This window comes from Vollenhovia emeryi, unplaced genomic scaffold (assembly GCF_000949405.1).
Source record: "Vollenhovia emeryi isolate VEMERY1.0 unplaced genomic scaffold, V.emery_V1.0 DF939457.1, whole genome shotgun sequence".
NCBI classification, from domain to species: Eukaryota; Metazoa; Arthropoda; class Insecta; order Hymenoptera; family Formicidae; genus Vollenhovia; species Vollenhovia emeryi.
Genome location: NW_011966909.1, coordinates 1 through 20,778, shown reverse-complemented (window position 1 = coordinate 20,778; position 20,778 = coordinate 1). Strand labels below are relative to the sequence as shown.

At 35.5% G+C, this 20,778-nt stretch overlaps 5 protein-coding genes across 5 annotated transcripts; 4 read left to right on the top strand and 1 right to left on the bottom strand.

The window, feature by feature from the left end:
* Nucleotides 1-44: 44 nt before the first annotated feature.
* LOC105557556 (translation factor GUF1 homolog, chloroplastic-like) lies at nucleotides 45-1,841 on the top strand. Its single transcript, XM_012004812.1, has one exon. The coding sequence runs from the start codon at nucleotides 45-47 to the stop codon at nucleotides 1,839-1,841; it is 1,797 nt and encodes a 598-aa protein (XP_011860202.1).
* Nucleotides 1,842-3,235: 1,394 nt separating this feature from the next.
* LOC105557555 lies at nucleotides 3,236-10,310 on the bottom strand. The gene is made up of 4 exons (XM_012004811.1): nucleotides 8,964-10,310; nucleotides 8,593-8,778; nucleotides 7,047-7,177; nucleotides 3,236-4,220 (listed from the first exon to the last, which is right to left on the bottom strand). The coding sequence occupies exons 1-4, from the start codon at nucleotides 10,308-10,310 to the stop codon at nucleotides 3,236-3,238; spliced, it is 2,649 nt and encodes an 882-aa protein (XP_011860201.1).
* Nucleotides 10,311-10,805: 495 nt separating this feature from the next.
* Nucleotides 10,806-16,703, top strand: LOC105557554 (heat shock 70 kDa protein F, mitochondrial-like). The gene is made up of 5 exons (XM_012004810.1): nucleotides 10,806-10,884; nucleotides 11,154-11,887; nucleotides 13,171-13,309; nucleotides 13,373-13,837; nucleotides 14,797-16,703. The coding sequence occupies exons 1-5, from the start codon at nucleotides 10,806-10,808 to the stop codon at nucleotides 16,701-16,703; spliced, it is 3,324 nt and encodes a 1,107-aa protein (XP_011860200.1).
* Nucleotides 16,704-17,143: 440 nt separating this feature from the next.
* Nucleotides 17,144-18,325, top strand: LOC105557552 (putative cystathionine beta-lyase). The gene has a single exon (XM_012004809.1). It carries the CDS (start codon nucleotides 17,144-17,146, stop codon nucleotides 18,323-18,325), a length of 1,182 nt encoding a protein of 393 aa, XP_011860199.1.
* Nucleotides 18,326-18,425: 100 nt separating this feature from the next.
* On the top strand, nucleotides 18,426-19,868 carry LOC105557551. Its single transcript, XM_012004808.1, has one exon. It carries the CDS (start codon nucleotides 18,426-18,428, stop codon nucleotides 19,866-19,868), a length of 1,443 nt encoding a protein of 480 aa, XP_011860198.1.
* Nucleotides 19,869-20,778: the final 910 nt, after the last annotated feature.

Genomic DNA, 20,778 nt, shown 5'->3' with positions numbered 1-20,778 from the left:
ACAACACTTAAAATGTAAAATAGTTTAAGTATAGTAGGCCATAAATGAACAACATAAGGAATTTTGCAATAATAGCGCATATAGACCACGGTAAGTCAACGCTTGCTGATCGTTTAATAGAGGAATGTAACGGCCTTGAAGCAAGAGAAATGACCAATCAAATACTCGATTCAATGGATATAGAACGCGAACGTGGGATTACAATTAAAGCACAGACGGTAAAACTTAATTATACGGCAAACGACGGTAATCAATATTGCCTAAATCTCATGGACACTCCAGGTCATGTTGACTTTTCGTATGAAGTAAGTCGAAGTTTAGCAGCGTATGAAGGCTCACTTTTAATAGTAGATAGTAGCCAGGGTGTTGAAGCACAAACCCTTGCAAATGTATACAAGGCGATTGACAATAATCATGAAATAATAGTTGTACTCAATAAAGTTGATCTCCCTGCTGCAGATCCAGAAAAGGTAAAACTCCAGGTTGAGGAAGTAATTGGCATTGACGCAAGTGAGTCAGTTTTAATATCAGCAAAAACTGGACTTGGAATAAAAGATGTACTGGAAGCAATAGTAGCAAAACTTCCAGCTCCTCAAGGTGATGTAAATGCTCCATTGCAAGCAATTTTGGTTGATAGTTGGTATGACACTTACTTAGGAGTAGTAATTTTAGTGCGAGTTAAAAATGGAGTGCTAAAAAAAGGCATGAAGATTGTTATGATGTCTAATAATGCTACATATCAAGTGGACAATATTGGTATTTTCACCCCTAAAAAAGTTATGACGAGAGAGCTTTCAGCAGGTGAAGTTGGTTTTATAACTGCTTCAATGAAGGAAGTGGCAGACTGCAAGGTAGGGGACACTATCACTGAGGAAAAGAGACCTTGTAGTAAAGCACTTCCTGGATTTAAAGAAGTGCATCCTGTGGTATTTTGTAGCATTTTTCCTCATAAGACGGATGATTTTAAATATTTAAGGGAAGCTCTAGAGAAGTTACATTTAAATGATGCAAGTTTTACCTTCGAAGCCGAAACTTCAAATGCACTAGGCTATGGATTTCGTTGTGGTTTTTTGGGAATGTTGCATCTTGAAGTGATTCAAGAAAGGCTCGAGAGAGAATTTGATTTAGACCTAACAGCAACTGCACCGAGTGTTATATATAGGGTTACAACACGAAGTGGTGAAGTTTTGAATATTCATAACCCAAGTGATATGCCAGATCTAACGAAAATTGAAATTGTGGAAGAGCCATGGATTACTGCAACCATAATGGTTCCTGATCAATACTTGGGAGAGATTCTATCTCTATGTGAAGAAAGGAGGGGAGAACAGGAAGATTTATCTTACATTGGTAACACAATAACAGCATTGTTAAGATATAAGTTACCACTGTCTGAAGTTGTTTTTGATTTTTACGATAGGCTAAAATCAATTTCCAAGGGGTATGCAAGTTTGGATTGGGAAATTTCCAGCTATCTGGTAAGCCAAATAGATAAATTAAGCTTTTTAATTAATGGAGAGCCCGTAGATGCACTGGCTTGTATCGCTCACAAAAGCAGAGCAGAAAAAAGGGGGCGTGAAATATGCGCACGCTTGAAGGATCTAATACCACGTCAGCAATATAAAATCGCGATTCAAGCAGCAGTGAGCGGGAAAATTATTGCCAGAGAAACGATTAATCCATATAGAAAAGATGTGACAGCTAAACTCTATGGTGGAGATGTAACGCGAAGAATGAAACTACTTGAAAAGCAAAAGAAGGGTAAAAAAAGGTTGCATTCTATAGGAAACGTAAATATTCCACAGAATGCTTTTATTCAAGCTTTGAAGATAAGTGATTGATCTTAAAAGACTTCTTGCATAGTTTTTGGCAACAACCGTTAGAAACGAAAAACTTACTTGACAAGCTTCGCCAGCCCCCTTATCATGATAGTGAAGGTATTCAGTTATCTTCATCTGTGCAGATTAAACAGCAAGAAAACAACGTAGTTGGCGTCTTATTTTTAATTTTTTGCACTATGTGCACCTTATGTCTTCACAACATTTCTGGGTTTTTACCTATATAAGCTGAAACGCGCTTATAAGTCGTTTAAGACAGTATAGTACGCCAATTTGCAGGATTAGAGAGTGACAACTAGCTAACGCGGGGTTTCTTTTGCCTTTTTTTCTGCTTAGTAAATTTCTTAAACATTTAAACTAAGGTGAGTTGCGTTTAAAAGCAGCTAAATTGCAGTGTTTAAGATTTAAAAAACGCCAAATACTGAAAATAGACAATGACCAGGGCTTCTTTTGCCTTTTTTTTATTTGGTAAATTTCTTAAACATTTATAGCTAAACGACAACCGTCATCCCGCTGCGTGTTAGCGGATGAGATACCACGAATGAATCGCGGTATGACGGTTAAGCAATTCGTCATTCCGCAGCGGGATCTATGTTAAGAGATACCGCGAATGAATCGCGGTATGACGTAGGGCTACAGGTGTCATGCCAGTGCTCCTTTTTTTGTCATCCGAGTAGCCCTCTTCTTGTCATCCCAGTGCGTGACACTGGGATCTAATTTTTTATGCAAAATTACTATATTTGCAAATAGATACAATTTGAAATAATTTATACTATGAAGTTACGAAATGAGATCCCAGTGTCAGCTACTCGGATGACAAAGTGTGCTTCTGTCATCCTATGATAGCTCTAAAAAACCTGGATCCCAGTGTCTGGGCACTGGTATGACATCGTTTACTATGTGCCATATTACAATGTTCGTGCAGTTGTGTGTCAACTACTTTTGTGGCACCGTTTGTTATTCAATCTTTATGCTAGTTTTACTAAAAATTATAGTATTTTAGGTATAATTGCAATATCTAAATTTAAGGTATAGGGATGAACCCTAGGAAAGTTTTTAATATTCTTTTTATAGTATTATTTATTTCTTTTTCTCATGTTGGGAGTGCTGCCGCTGACACTAATACTGATACAACTGCTCAAGTAATATGTAATATTATTGGCTACGTTTGGGGAATAGGCGGACCGCTTATGACCGTAGTGATAATAGGTGCAGCTTTGCTTGCGATATTTGGTAGAATGCCATGGCCAGCTCTTTTTGCACTCGGTATATTTTGTGCTGTATTTTTCGGTGCTAAAACTATTGTGACAAAAGTAATGGGGGGGTATAGGCAGCACTGGAAATACTTACTTGATGGACCAATGTGGAACAGGAGACACAAAAAAGAACCAATAGGGTTATTTTTTTCTAAAGCAGACCTGATGCACGGCTTCAACTATCTCTTCCACTTGCGGTAATGCTTTTTTTTCTAGGTTTGCAGCGTAAGGTAAGGGGATGTCCTTGCCAGTTACGCGCATAACTGGAGCATCAAGGTAGTCAAATCCTTGTTCCATAACAACGGCTGACAGCTCTGCTCCTATTCCTGCAAATGGCCATCCTTCTTCTACACTAACTAACCTATTAGTCTTCTGAATAGAGTTGATAACAGTTTGAGTGTCAAGTGGTCTTAAGGTTCTGAGGTCAATAACCTCAGCTTCTATACCTTCACCTGAAAGTAAATCTGCTGCGTTTAAAGCATCCATTAATTTCAGTGAGAAAGCAGTGATAGTTACATCCTTTCCTTCCCGTATAACAGCAGCCTTGCCTATCTCAAGTAGATAATCTTTATTTGACAGCTCAGAGTCAGAAACTTCATGTTCATGTCCGTAAGCTATTTCGTTTTCTAGAAATATTACCGGACTCAGGTCACGAATTGCAGCTTTAAGCAGACCTCTGCAATCGGAGGCAAAGTAAGGTGCTATCACTTTTAATCCCGGTATATGCGAATACCAAGATGCAAAGCATTGAGAGTGTTGTGCAGCAACTCTTGCTGCAGCACCATTTGGCCCACGAAATACTATGGGGCATCCAAGTTGTCCACCTGACATATAATTTGTTTTTGCTGCAGAATTCACGATTTGGTCGATAGCCTGCATAGAAAAATTAAAAGTCATAAATTCGACAATTGGCTTTAATCCAGCGAATGCTGCTCCAACAGCAAGGCCAGCAAATCCATGTTCGGTAATAGGTGTATCAACTACCCTATTTTCTCCAAATTCTTTCAGTAATCCTTTTGTTACTTTATAGGCACCATCATACTCTGCAACTTCTTCACCGATGATCAACACGTCAGGGTCGTTTTGCATTTCTTCTCTGATCGCTGTGCATAAAGCTTCTCTTACACTTAAGGTTGCCATTTATAAACTTTTATAGACTTTAACTAAAGTAACTATATCAGAATTACTAGGAAGCGTACAAATTAAGTTTTACAAACTGACCTTACCCAGATGATATGAATAAGTATTGCTTGGTTGAAAGCAAGAGAAGATAATAACTTCTCAGAGTGGATAGGTGACAGTTCTTTTGAGGCACTTTCTGCTCTTACATGGAGTGTAGGAAGAAGACCTCGTGACCCAGATTCTGCTACAGGTGAGGCTCAGTCACCTTTTTGATAGCCTGAAGATGGCTTTATGTTTCCTGTTTCTTTTTTCCTTTTCTTCCATAAATATATTGTTTTTATATTCAGTTTAAATATTTCACTAATTCTTTTTATCGTCATTGTTTTTTCATCAACTGCTTTGAGAACTTGTTCTCTGAGGTTTTCACTATATGGGCTTGGCATTTTTCATCTCTTTAATATGCCATTATAACCTATTCTATCCTTCAGGTAAACCTTTCTTGGGTTAGCTATAGCAGTGGGAACAGCAGTTGGAGCTTGTTGTTTGGTTGCTGCTGCAATCATATACTATTGTAATAGACCTTCAAATTCACTTGAAAATAGCAAGGTCCAAGGGTTTTCTAGAAACCATGAACAACCTACTCTGTAAAATTCACAAGACCTATTAAAATATTTTTTTACTTTTCATCGTATATTTCTCAACATATTATCTTTAAATACTAAAATAATTAACAATATGGCATTATTAATAGTTGAATCACCTGCGAAAGCAAAGACAATAGGTAAATATTTGAGTAAAGAGTTCAAAGTAGCTGCATCTTTTGGCCATGTGAGAGATCTTCCAGCAAAAAATGGCTCCGTCAATCCGGATAATGATTTTGCTATAAAGTATGAAACCATTGAAAAAGCAGAAAAGTATATAAAAGAGTTAGTAAAAGCAGCAAGTAAAGCATCAGATATATATCTTGCAACAGACCCAGACAGAGAAGGAGAAGCAATGGCTTGGCATGTGATAGAGATATTAAAAGAAAAGAAAGCAATCAGTAATGAAAACAACATTTATAGAGTAGTCTTTAATGAGATAACAAAGAGAGCAGTACAAGAAGCAATAAAGAATCCACGTGAAATTAATATGGACTTAGTGCGCGCACAGCAAACACGCAGAGCTTTGGATTACCTGGTTGGATTTAGTTTGTCACCACTGTTATGGACGAAATTGTCGGGGAGCAAGTCTGCAGGGCGAGTGCAGTCTGTTGCATTAAAGCTTATATGCGAACGGGAAGATGAAATCAGTAAGTTTATAACACAGGAGTATTGGAGCATAAAGGCAGAAATGCAAAATAGCAAAGATGAGACTTTTTTTTCTATGCTAAGCCACTATGATAATAAAAAGCTAGAAAAATTTGATATTAAGAATGAAGAAGAGGCAAAGAACTTAGTCAGGGAGATTGAGTCAAGACAGTATGCTGTAAGCACAGTAGAACGCAAGCAAGTTAAGAGAAACCCGCTTCCTCCATTTATTACTTCAAGTCTTCAGCAAGATGCAGTGAACAAGCTGTATTTTAACGTGAAAAATGTTATGCGCATAGCGCAAAATTTATATGAAGGTATCGATATTGGTGGTGAAATTGTAGGGTTGATAACTTACATGCGTACAGATGGGTTTTATATTGCAGATGAGGCTATAAACTCAATTAGAGGGTCAATTAAGTCGTTATATGGTGATAAATATTTACCACAGTCTCCTCGTAAATATGTAAAAAAGGTCAAAAATGCTCAAGAAGCGCATGAAGCGATCCGGCCAACTGATATAAATAGAACACCAAATAGTATTAAGGATTATCTAACGCCAGAGCAGTTTAAACTGTACGATTTAATCTGGAAAAGAACCATTGCAAGTCAAATGGAATCGGCGATTCTTGATCAAGTGGTAGTTGAAATTAGTTCTACTGATCAGAAAGTGATTCTGCGAGCAAGTGGATCAAGTATATTCTTTGATGGTTTTTATAAAGTCTATCAAGATAACATGGAAGCCGAAAGTGAAGGCCTGCTACCTGCCATGAAGGAAGGGGAAGCGTGTAAGCTGATTTCAGTTGAGCCAAAACAGCATTTCACTCAACCGCCACCTCGTTATAGTGAAGCAAGTATCGTTAAAAAAATGGAAGAAATCGGTATAGGTCGCCCGTCAACTTATGCAACAATTATTTCGGTATTACAAGATCGTGAGTATGTTTCATTGGATAACAAAAGATTTATTCCAAGCAGCCGCGGTAAAATCGTTACTATATTTTTAGAAACTTTTTTTCAGCGTTGTGTAGAGTATGATTTCACAGCACAAATGGAAGAAAAGCTTGATTTAATCTCAAATGGACATGCAGATTGGAAAAAAGAATTGAGCCATTTTTGGGTGCCATTTTTTGGTCATGTAAACTCTGTCAAGCAAATGACGCATGATGAAGTTTTCAGCGGCATTCACGATTTGGTAATCGATTGGTTTTGTTCAGAAGAAGGAAAAAAAGAGGTGAATACGAAATGTCCTATTTGCTCTGATGGCATATTGAAATTGAACTTTGGGCGAACAGGAGTGTTCCTTGGATGTTCTAACTATCCTGAATGCAACCATACAAAAGAAATTACGGGCAGTAATGACAATTCAGAATATCCAAAAAGTTTAGGTATAGATGATATAACAGGACAAGAGGTAGTAATTAAAAAAGGTCCTTTTGGGCTTTACCTGCAGTTTAATAATGAGTCAGAAAAGAAAAAAGCGGTTTCTATACCAAAAGATATAAATGTTAATGAGATTGATCTGAGCACCGCTACTCAATTACTTTCCTTGCCGAAAGTAATCGGAGAACACCCTGAAACCGGAAAGGAAGTAAAAATAGGCCTTGGACGATTCGGGTACTATATTTTCTATGATGGTAGATACTTTTCTCTTAAGAAAAGCTCCAAAGAGGTGCTGAATACAGAATTGAGCGAAGCTGTACAAATTATTGCAAACAGTCCACGCAAAGAGTTAAAATCTCTCGGAGTTAATGAAAAAGGAAAAGAAGTTTTCATCTGCAATGGTAGGTATGGATTCTATATAAAATGCGGTAAAACAAACGTTGCTTTGGGCAAGAGTGCAGATATTGAGAGTATAGATTTGAAGAAGGCTTTAGAGTTGATTAAGAATAAAAAGTAGACTTCTTGCATAACCATATGACGAGCTTTTATTGGGAATAGAAATAAAAAAACTTGCTTGACGCCATTTGTTGTAAACTCACTTTTTCTTGATTTTTTGGTTTATCTTGTCTACCTACTTTGCCACTCTGCTAAACGGATACCTACTGAATAACAGTAAGATTTTTCAATCCTGTTCCACAGCAAATTTTAATGCCATGTGAGTAGTTATAGTGCTGTTAACAATCAAAATGATAAAAATTAACATGGTGATTAGTAGTGTATAAATGTTCAAGGACAAATTTTCAAATTGAGTTAGCATTTTAAAATACACAAAGGTTGGCATTATCATTGGCAAAACAAGAATTTGCGATACTCCTGATGCTAAGTTGTTTCGACCAATCATCAATGCATTTCCAGTAGCTGAAATATTAACGATTATCAGCGTATTAAATAATAAAGACACTCCAACTGCTATTGAGTGTTCAATACTATTGCCTAGAACTGCAAAGCTGAATATGGAAGAAATTACTGAAATCGGTAGCCCAAATAATAACCAGTGAGCGAAAATTTTATAAGCAACTATAAGCCTAGAAGAGAGTGGCTGTACAAAGATTTGCTCTAATATTCCATCATGATAATCAGATGTAAACAAATTATTTGTAGAGATCTGCAAAACAAATGTAGCACATATCCATGTTAATGTTAACATAACTTCTTGTTTATTGTTGTTTTCAAGTATAAATGAAGATAAATTTAATATTATAATAAAAATACATACTATATAGGTAAGGTTCTTACTATCTATTACTAATTTTTTTACTAAATTGATCATACTAGGCTTTTAAATGTTTATTATAAATTATAGTGTTTACTTTGAGGGTAGTATAATTTTTTGTTCATAAGTTATATAGGTTTTATTATTTTTTTGATAATGCAATTATGGAAAAGTTACCGAAAATAAAGTTACCAGAGGGTTACACTCCTTCAGAAGATGAAGAATATATGAGCGTAAAACAACTGGAATACTTCAGCTTAAAGTTACAATCAATACTTGCTGAGTTGGAGAAACAAGAACTAGAAGATAATAGTATTGATACATACTATTCTGATGGAGATAGTGGAAATGAGGAATTAATCAAGCGCCGAAAAGATAGAAAAGAAAAGATTAAGGAGGCGTTAGAAAAAATAAAATTAGGCACTTATGGTTACTGCGATGGAACAGGAGAAGAAATAGGAGTCGAAAGACTTAAAGCTAATCCGCTTGCTATATATTGTATTGAAGAGCAAGAGAGAGTAGAAAAAGAAAAGAACGTGTACAACATTAATGATTAATTTACACATAAGTGGTGAGCCATTGGGCTTCAAGAGGAGCAAGAGGCGCTGAAGTATGTTATGCTATAAAGAAAGTGGAAAATTGGACATTCTCAACTCGACTCCTGCAGATTAAAAATTAAGTTGAATTAAAAATTGGGTTTGACGCAGTTTTTTCCCATAGTTTAAGAAATTAAAAATTTAACGATTAGAATTATAATTACAAACCACAGTAAAAAATAGACTTTTCCATTTGATTTATTTTTAACTTGGATGTTTTCTAATTTTTTATCAGCTATTAGGTTTAATTTTTCTATAAGGCTAAATATCTCTTGGATTGTTTTTACAGGATAAGAATTTCTAATTTTTTCCCTATACCCTATTTTACTTTCATGTTGACTGTTTATCCACGCTTCAACTACTTTCCACATATTGATTTCTGGGTAGATCTTTCTACATGTCCCTTCCAGTAAAATCATAGTTTTCTGCAGCAATAACAATTGTGTTTGAACTTTCATATCAAAATCACCAGTTATTTTTAATAGCTGAGCAAGTAAACTAGCAAATGAAATCTTCTGTATAGGCTGCCCAATAACAGGTTCACCTATTGCTCTGCAAGCTGTGACAAAATTTCTATGCTGTGATGAAACGTAACCAGCTTTAAAGTGCATTTTTGCAACGTGATCATAATCCCGATTTAAAAAGCCTTTGAGTATCTCTATAACGTAATAGCATGTCTCACGATCTATTCTACCCATGATTCCACAATCCAGGGCAATAATATTGTTATTACTATCAACCATTAGATTTCCAGGATGCATATCAGCATGAAAAAAACAATCCCTGTATACCTGATTACAAAACGATTCTATAAGGTTGATAGCTATTTGCTTATGATTATTCAGTTTTTCAATTTCGTATATTGGCGTTGCTTCTATCCATTCTAATGTTAAAACCTTTCTTGAAGTTCTATTCCAATCTACTTCAGGTACATAAAAACCTCTGTCATCTTTTGTGTTTTCCTTTAACTCCGAAGAGTGAGCAGCTTCAAAGCGTAGATCTAACTCTACTCGGCAAATTTCAGCAAAAGTTTTGACTAACTCAATTGGTTTCAGCCTTTTTGATTGTTCGCTAAATTTTTCTGCAATTTCCGCAAGCCAAGAAAGCATCTTTATATCCCTTGAGAATGTTTTCTCAATATTTGGCCTTAAAACCTTCACAGCAACTTCCTTACCCTCAGTTGTAACTGCTCTATGCACCTGAGAAATCGATGCTGCTGCAATTGGCTTTTCAGAAAAGCTTGAAAAAACGTCGCTCAATTTACAATTAAACTCACTTTCTATAGTTTTAACTGCTATTTTATGTGAAAATGATGACAATCTATCACATATCAATAACAAGTTATTTGTTATATCCTCATTTAAAACATCAGTACGTGATGAGATAGACTGCCCAAACTTAATGAACACCGGACCTAATTTTTCAAGAGCACACTTTAGCTTATGGCCTTGTATTTTATTTATTGATTTTTTTGATGGTGGAAGCAAATAAGGTAATATATTGTAACGTGTCAGCACTGTAGTTATGTGCAGAAGACGCAAAATATTTTGAATCATTTTGCTGCGTAACTGCTAAATATTTCATTTAGGGTTCTATTTTTCATAATCTCATCAGGCTTGCCTTGGCAATAGATAGTATTATTTATACAAATTACGTAATCTGAGGATGGTAGAGCAGAGTTAAGATCATGAGAAGTCATAAGAATCGATACCAATCGTTTTTTTGCTATTTTATTTATAATATCATAAAATTTAGCCCGCGCGTTAATATCCATTGCACTGACTGGTTCATCTAGAATGATCAAGTCAGGCTCTGCAATTAAACAACGTGCAAGCAGTAGTAGTTGTGTTTGCCCTGCAGAAATTTCTAACACTTGATTCTTCAAAATGTTACCGATACCGACCAACTCTATCGCTTCTGTAATAATGGATTGATTTTTCTTTAGTCTTTTCAAGGAGCTATTTAAAAGGAAATATTCAACTGTTATTGGCATCAAATTACTAATACTAAAATTTTGCGGCATATAGCCAATTTTTATGTTGTCAGCAAATATGATATTACCGGTACAGCTTTTATTTATGCCAGCAATTGCTTTCACTAAAGAGGTTTTACCTCCACCATTTGGACCAAGTATTGTAATTATGTCTCCTCTTTCCATGAACATATTGATATTGTCAAGGACTCTTTTACCATCATAGGTGAGAGCAAGATTTTCTATTTTTAGAACACGATTATTGACATTATTCAATTTATTGACAAAATTTAACTTCTTCTCAACGTTTATATGAGACATTTACTGGCTTTTTTTCTATTACTTTCATTTACACTATACTATAATATTGCCTTTTCATCCAATCTAAAAGTTGTAGCTACAATCAAACCTATCCACTCACTTGTAGCTTCTGTGACAGAAGGAATTTTAGAACCGGAATTGCTTGGCTATGCAACATCTGCGCATAATTATATATTAAAGCCATCTGATGCGAGTAATTTAGAATCAAGTGACGTTATATTTTATGTTGACGATAACTTAGAGACGTTTGTTCAAACTTTCGCCAAAAATAATAAAGAACTAGCGCAATTGTCAAAGGCAATCAACCTACTTCCTACTCGGCCACATTCATTTTCTAGAAAAATCACTCACATTCAAGATGAAAAAGATTTACACATTTGGCTGAGTCTCGAAAATGCAAAGAGCATGATACTTTTTATAAGTGCAACATTGTCTAACATAGATAAAGAAAATTTCCATCGATACAACTCTAATGCAACAAAAGCTATAAAGAAAATAGACCAAGAAGTAAAAGAAATCGTGAAAGAACTGAATGATTTTAAAAATCAAAAATACATCGTCACTCACGATGCTTATCAATATTTTGAAAAATATTTTGGTTTGAATCACCCAAGCGCCATTCTTTCTATAGAAGAGGATTCGTACATAGGTATGAAGAGTTTAATGAAGCTAAAAAAGATAATGAAGGAAGAAAACGTTAAATGTATATTTGCTCATTCACAAGAAGATAGCATAAAGCCTAATGCTCTTTCTAATGACGCAAAAATGGTAGTCCTTGATCCTATTGGATCAGACATAGAGCCTGGAAAAGATGCATATCTAGCTATAATCAATAGCATTGTACAAAATTTCAAATCTTGTTTTGTTGAGTAATAAGTTTCCTTTTAGCTTACTGTTTTATTGTTCTGCAAATCAAGAAGAAGTGAGTTTACAACAAATGGTGTCATTCCAGTCTGGAATCCAGCTTTTTCATAATCATCAAAACGTTGTATTTTAACATAAAACGGCTACTTTTATGCTTACTAACTTAATAAAATTCCTGGATTCCAGACTGGGATGACATCGTAGGGGTGCTGGCCTGATAACCGTCATCCCGCTACTTGTTAGCGGGATCTAGAGATACCGCGAATGAATCGCGGCATGACGATAAGGTTTATACCTTGTCATCCCAGTGCTTGACACCGGGATTGATTTATCTTGTCTACCTTATTTTGCCACTCCGCTGAACGGATACCATATTATGCAGGTTTAGAATTATGCTTTATTCTTACATTTATGTCTTGATTCAATGCAACCAATAAATTAAGCAAGTATTCTAAGGAGAACCCTTCGACTTTTGATCTATTGATTTGAGATACTTTAGGTTGATCAATCTTTAGAGCGTTTGCTGCTTTTTTCTGTGTTTTGTACTTCTTACCTATTAATTGTGCAATGACCTTTATTAATTTCAGTTTTGTATCTTTTACATCCCCCAACTCTACTATTATAGGATAACTTAATTGTAAATTTTGCATAATAATAAAATTCCTTATAAAAAAACTACTTTAATTTTTCTTCTTTAAATAATACGTGCCTTCTGACTACTGGGTCATACTTCCTAAACTCCAGTTTTCTGGTGAGCTTTTTTGGATTACGCTTTTTTACATAAAAATAGCCAGTTGATTTTTCTTCACCAGCTTTTGTTATCTTGATTGCAGTGCTGACTAACTTAACGAGCAAAGAAGCATTTTTTTTCGCCATACTTATAATGATATAATAAATTCTATGCGAGTTTATTACGCAAAACACTAAAAGTCAACCGAATAATGCAGATCGTAAAATTCTTGACAATCAACAGTGCATTAAGTAGTATGAAGTTAACTTCAGAATGAAAAGCAAACGGTAAATAAGTGGCAAATAGTGGCAAAAGGTTATTATTGATAGAAAATTCTGCCTGTTCTAATGAGGTAAGAGTTGCCTTATCAGTTAATAATAAGGTTGTAGAATTTGAACAAGAATTCAAGGAAAAAAAACAATTAAGAGGTAATATATACGTTGCTTATGTAAAGCGTATAGAGCCTTCTTTGCAAGCTGTATTTATTGAATATGGAAAAAACAAGCAAGGTTTTTTATCTTTTTCCGAGATATCTCTAGATTACTTCAATATTCCAGAAAAAGAAAAGGAAACTATCTTTGAGGGCTACTCAAATGACGATTGTACAGAAGAAGCCCCAGCAAATGTTTCTTCAGATTCTGCAGCTAGTAAGAATGTTAACGAGTCAGGTAGTGGTTTTGTAAGAGAGGTACCTTTATATAAAAAATACAAATTACAAGATGTTATTTCAGTAAATCAAAAAGTATTGGTTCAGCTAACTAAAGAGGAACGAGGCAATAAAGGAGCTTCATTTACAACATACATAACTTTAGTGGGTAGATACTGTGTTTTCATGCCAAATTCCATGAGTAAAGGTGGAGTGTCTCGCAGAATTGAAGATGCTAATGTCAGAAAGCAGTTAAAGGATATACTGAGTTCAATAAGCTTACCAAAAAGATCAGGTTTAATAATAAGAACTGTTGGTTCAGGAAAAAATAAGAAAGAAATTGAGCAGGATTACAATTACTTATCCTCATTATGGCAGAGCATTCAAAAAAATGCCTTCTCTGTAAATGCTCCATCATTAATTTACAATGAAGCAGATGTAATTATGAGATCTGTTCGTGATTTTTGTAGTGATGGTATAGAAGTTATAGTGTCTGGAAAGGAAGCTTTTGAAGCAGTTAGGCAATATGCTAACAATGCACTAAAAGGTGGTAAGTTGCGCTATAGATTGTATAGAGGTTGTGTTCCTATCTTTACCTACTACGGAATAGAAGACCAAATTTCTGAGTTATATAGCAATAGAGTAGAATTGCCATCTGGTGGGTCTTTGGTAATCACTTTAACTGAGGCGTTTGTTTCAATAGACGTAAATTCAGGAAAGATGACAGGAGAAGATAGTATAGAAGAAACAGCTTATAGAACCAACATGGAAGCAGTACCTGAAATATCAAGACAGGTGAATCTTAGAGGCCTATCAGGATTAATAGTAGTCGATTTTATTGATATGTTGAAATATCAGTATTGCAGAGCTGTTGAGTCTGCTATAAGGCAAGCGTTTAAAGATGATAAAGCTAAGGTTCAATTTAGCTACATAAATGACTTTGGTTTAATGGTATTTTCAAGACAAAGAATTAAATCAAACATACAAGAAATTAATACTACAGAGTGTTTACACTGCAAAGGTACTGGAAGAGTAAAATCAAACGAAGTAATTGTTGCATCGATACTAAGGGACTTACAACATATTGCTAATAAGAATCGAAATAAGTCTTTTGATTTAGTAGCGCACAGTGCAGTTATAGCGCACATTTTTAATAACAAACGCAATACAGTTTCTACAATCGAAAAAGAGTTTAATATTACATTGAACGTTAATGTTGATAACAGTTTAAATGTAAACACATTTGTTTTAAAACAAGGAGATGATGTTAATTTAAACGATTATAAGCCATTACAGAACTCTGGATACCAAATTGGTGATAGCAGCAATGAAGAAGCTGATAATTCGAATAAACTACGAAGCAATTTTTGGCTGACTAAGTGGCTTTCGCGCCTTTTAAGTTCTAATAACTAATTAGAAACCTAAATTGGGCTTGTAATTAATGAGTCCTATACTTATATATTCTTATATCAGATAACATTTACAATGGGGTACTCATTATGGGAAGAGCAATAGGTATAGATCTCGGGACAACAAATTCTTGTGTTGCAATAATGCAGGGCAAAGATACAAAGGTAATAGAAAATAAAGAAGGGGCAAGAACTACTCCGTCTATAGTCGCATTCACTTCGTCAGGAGAAAAATTGATTGGTGCTCCAGCAAAAAGGCAAGCAACCACCAATGCAAGTAATACCTTTTTTGCTACTAAGAGATTAATAGGCCGCCAATACGGTGATTCTGAAATGAAAAATCTAAACGTGCCGTATAAAGTGTTTGCAGCAAAAAATGGTGATGCATGGGTTAAAACCACTGATAATAAAGAATACTCCCCTAGTCAAATTGGTGCATTTATACTACAAAACATGAAAGAGGCAGCAGAAGCTTATCTTGGAGAGGAAGTAAAAGATGCTGTGATAACAGTGCCAGCATACTTCAACGACTCTCAACGTCAAGCAACAAAAGATGCAGGAAAAATCGCCGGATTAAATGTACTCAGAATAGTAAATGAACCGACTGCCGCAGCGCTTGCTTATGGTCTTGATAAGAAACATGGGCACACAATAGTGGTGTATGACCTTGGTGGTGGTACATTTGATGTCTCAATACTTGAAATAGGTGAAGGGGTTTTTGAAGTAAAGGCTACAAATGGTGACACTCATCTTGGAGGTGAAGACTTTGATAACGCAATAGTGAGTTATTTACTAGATGAATTCAAGAAAAATAATGGTGTTGATTTGAAAAATGATCCAATGGCTATGCAAAGAATCAAAGAAGCTGCTGAAAAAGCGAAAATTGAATTATCAAGTGCAATGGAAACGGAAATAAATCTACCGTTTATTACAGCTGATGCAAGTGGTCCAAAACACTTAAATATGAAATTAACGAGAGCAAAACTTGAAAGCTTAGTGAATGGTTTAATCGAAAGAACTATGGCTCCTTGTAAAAAAGCTCTTGAAGATGCTGGTTTGTCTGCTAGTCAAATTGGCGAAGTAGTTCTCGTTGGTGGCATGACTCGTATGCCAAAAGTCATAGAGAAAGTTAAAGAATTCTTTGGCAAAGATCCACATAGAGGAGTAAATCCTGATGAAGTTGTAGCAATTGGAGCTGCAGTACAGGCGGGGATCATTCAAGGTGATGTAAGAGATGTGTTACTACTTGATGTGACTCCACTTTCTCTTGGTATTGAAACTCTAGGAGGAGTATTTACTCCACTTATTGAACGTAATACTACTATTCCCACTAAAAAATCTCAGGTGTTTTCAACTGCAGAAGATAACCAAACAGCCGTTACAATTAAGGTACATCAAGGTGAAAGAAAATTGGCGGTTGACAACAAGTTACTTGGTCAGTTTAGTTTGGAAGGGATACCTCCTGCTCCTCGTGGAGTTCCTCAGATCGAAGTAACATTTGACATAGATGCAAATGGAATAGCACACGTTTCTGCAAAAGATAAAGCTACTGGAAAAGAGCAAAAAATACGCATTCAATCTTCAGGTGGGTTATCTGATGGTGAAATAAATCGCATGGTGAAAGAAGCTGAAGAAAAAGCACAAGAAGATGAGAAGCGCAAAAAGTTTATTGAGGTGAAAAACCAAGCAGATAGCTTAGTCCATTCTACAGAAAAGTCTCTGACAGAGTATGGTGATAAAGTTTCACAAGAAGATAAATCTGCTATTGAAAATGCAGTTAATGAATTAAAAGAAGTTAGTAAATCTGATAACATTGATGACGCTGATTCAATACAGCAGAAAGTCACTAATCTTTCTCAATTATCTATGAAACTTGGAGAAGCTATGTATCAAGCACCTCAGCAGCAACAAAGTGATAGTTCTGCTGATTCATCCACAACAAATGAGGGAGAAAAAGTAGTAGATTCTGATTATCAAGACATAGATAATAAAGAAGAGAATAAGTAATTGTATATTGTTATATCACTTTTCCTGTCATCACAGTATCAGCTACTTGGATGACAAGAGGAGCATATTGTTGCTTAAAGAAACCATTATGGATATTATTAAAACAATAGAAGAAAAAATACGCGATTCGATAGATGTAATTGATATCAACATTATCGATGAATCAGTAAAGCATGCTGATCATTATTTTGCTTCATCTTCAACATTACCTTCGCACATTGAATTAATATTAATATCTGACGGCTTTATTGGAATGAGCATTCTAAAAAGACATAAGTTGATTTATGAGTTATTGAAGGGTGAGATAGAGCTAATACATGCAATTTCTCTTCACTTGTATACGCAAAACGAGTACAATTTAAAAAATAAATAATAAAAATGTGAAGGAAGAGTCTATATTAGTTAAAGCAGGAAGAAAATTTAATGACTATAAAGGTTCTATGAATCCGCCAGTTTATCATTCTTCTACCATATTATTTCCTACTTACAAGGACTACTTAAATGCAGCAAATGGAGAAAGTATATACGATGTAATCAACGATGGTGTTGCAAGGGATTATAGCTACAGTAATGTTGGTACTCCTACTGTTCATTATCTTTCAAATGCACTTGCTGAAATTGAAGGGAGTGGACAAGCGCTTATTTATCCTTCCGGACTATTTGCACTTACTTTTGCTATTTTGACTTTCACTAAAGCGGGTTCGCATGTCTTAATACAAGATAATAGTTATTACCGACTTAAGAGATTTGCCGAAAATGAGCTACCAAAAAGAGGAATAGAAGTAACTTTTTATGATCCAACACAGGATATAACTGATTTAATTCAGAGTAATACTTCATTGATAATGATCGAGACTCCTGGTTCTGTAGCGTTTGAGATTTCAAATGTAGAGCATATAGTAAAAGTTGCTAAAGAACGTGGAATCGTAACCGTTTGCGACAATTCATGGGCCACTCCTTTGTTATTTAAGCCGCTTGATTATGGAATTGATGTTGCACTATATGCGGTGACAAAGTATCTAGCCGGTCACTCAGACTTATTGATGGGGGCTATTATTGCTGAAGGTGAAATTTTTAAATTGCTTTATGAGAGCTATAAAAATTATGGAGTAACCATTCAATCGCACGACTGCTACCTTGCACACAGGGGACTAAGAACACTGCACACACGTATGAAAAGGCACCAGAATACAGCAATGGAAGTGGCAAAGTGGCTAGAAAAACATTCAAAAATCAAAAAAGTTTTGTATCCAGCACTTCCCTCCCATCCTCAACACGAATTATGGAAAAGTTACTTCAAAGGAGCAAGCGGCACATTCAGTATAGCACTAGATAGAGAATATTCATGTGAAGAACTAAGCTGCATAGTTGATCATATGAAAGTTTTTAGTATTGGTGCTTCTTGGGGAGGGTGCGATAGTTTAATATTACCAATAGATCGTAGATCTATGTCAAGATCTGTAATGAATTCAGATTATGGTGGAAGTTTTATACGGATATTTTGTGGACTGGAAGATCCTGAAGATTTAATCTCTGATTTAAATGCTGCACTAGCAAGGTTGCCATGTTTGAACACTAAAACTGGCAGAGTAAAACATGAAACTGAGAGAATTACTGCATAACATTATTGATGTTAACTTTGACGTTGAAATCAAGGGCGTTACATGTAATCCCAAGAGAGTCAAGGAAGGTTATCTTTTCGTTTGTGTATCTGCTCAGCGCATGACGCTGGAATCTAGAAAACCAGCACGTGTCCAGATTCTTCTTACTGGATCCCAGTATCACGCACACGACTGTGTAGACGTTGTCATACAAGGAACCAAAAAAGATGTCATCCCAGTGCTTGACTACTTGGATCCAGAAAATTTAATTGCAAATGAACACACTAAGCAATTGCATAATAAAAACTGGATTCCAGTGTCAAGCACTGGAATGACAAATACTCCGAGTTTTGCAGTGCTTGACCACCCCAACCCTCAAGAAATATACAGCGAAATAGTCAGCAGGTTTTATCAATTCAAACAGCCTAAGTATGTTGCTGCTGTAACGGGTACGAATGGTAAGACTTCAGTAGTAGAATTTTGCCGTCAGATCTGGCAGAATGCTGGCTATAATGCTGCGTCTATTGGAACACTTGGAACATGCATCAATAATGGTAGAAAAGGTAATAGCAACAGTCTTACAACTCCAGATGCGGATGACCTTTACGCAACATTACGTGATGTAAGTAATAAAAACGTAGAGCACTTAGCATTGGAGGCTTCAAGTCATGGGATTGATCAATACAGAATCCATGGATTAAAGTTGAGTGCTGCAGCTTTTACTAATTTCTCGCAAGATCATTTAGATTACCATAAAAATCTTGGTGAATATTTAGAAACTAAAAAAAGGTTGTTTTACGAGGTATTACCAGAAGGAAAAACAGCGATTTTAAATGCGGTTATAGGTGAATACGGCGCATTGCTTAAAATAGCTGAAAAACGTAGCAACAAAGTTATCACCTATGGGAAAAAAGACTCTGATATTACTTTGTTAAAGCAAACACCAGCACCAAACGGTCAACATCTTACAATTAAAATTGGCGATGAAATTTATGACATGTTTTTTCCGGTTCTGGGGCAATTCCAAGCATATAATCTATTGTGTGCAATGGGTATAGTTACCTCGTCTGGACTGAATTACAGGGAAATATGCGTAGAAAAACTCGTTTCTCCACCAGGAAGAATGGAAAAAGTGAAACCTTTTGCATTTGTGGATTACGCTCATACTCCAAGTGCGCTTAAACAAGCCCTATTGTCTTTAAAATGGCACTTCAATAAAAAAATAATTCTAGTTTTTGGTTGTGGTGGCAATCGTGATCAAACAAAACGCGCAGAAATGGGTAGAGTAGCACAAATGTATGCAGACAGAGTGATAATCACGGATGACAATCTGCGTGATGAGAATCCTGCAGAAATTCGTCGTGGTATTTTACTACATTGCCCTGATGCGCTAGAGATAGAAGATAGAAGAGAAGCTATAGAGAAAGGAGTAGATATTGCCTATAACGAGGGTATGATTCTGCTAGTTGCAGGAAAGGGGCACGAAAGATTTCAAATCATAGGGAATCAAACCTTTGAGTTTAGTGATGTTGAGGTTATTAAAAATCACGTTTTAACATGCTGATTTTCACAATCATTCACCGTTCTTGCAAGCGATAGCACTCTCACTTCTTTTGCACCGGAGTTTAAAATTTCTTAAGAGCAAGATCTTACAGTTGCTCCGGTTGTTACAACATCATCAACTAATATCACGATTTTATTTTTGATAATTTCTTTGTTGCTTGTTTTAAAAGCCTTCTTTAAGTTTTTTTCACGCTGTTTAAGTGAAAGACCAGCTTGAGGTGCAGTATGGCGAAGACGTTTTATTGCAAATGGCGTATAGGATAAATTGGACAACTTACTCAACTCTTTTGCAAGCAATGCTGCTTGATTATATTTACGTTTAAACAAGCGCATTTTATGTAACGGTATAGGAATTATGACTCCTGCGTTCTGAAACGTATCCTGATTAGCTTGGTGTATCCACTTTGCATAGATTTTTACGTAATTCAAATTATCAAAAAATTTGAAATTTATAATCATGTTTTTACTATGTTGATCATAAGCAAAAACTGATCTTAATACTTTAAACGGTGGAGGGTTGATGATGCACTTACCACACGTATGAATATTGTCTGAGATTACTACGCCACAAACATTGCAGTAATGCTTAGTTAGAAAATTGATTTTTTTGTTGCATTCACTACACAGATTAAGATTTTCATCAATGATATATTCGCAACTTACGCATACGTTCGGAAATATAAGATTTGTAGCTTTTTTTAGTAAGAGAAAGTTCACAACTCATGAATTAATTAGATATATTATAAGATAATTTATATAGTATAGCTAAAGTAACTTGTGCTTACACTCTTTCACTTTTTATTTCATCTCAATGTAATTCAAACTGAGCCACTGCTGAGTGCTGTAGCTAGTGCAAGTCAGGTTTTCCTACGTCATACCGCCGCGGTATCTCTAGATCCCGCTAACAAGCA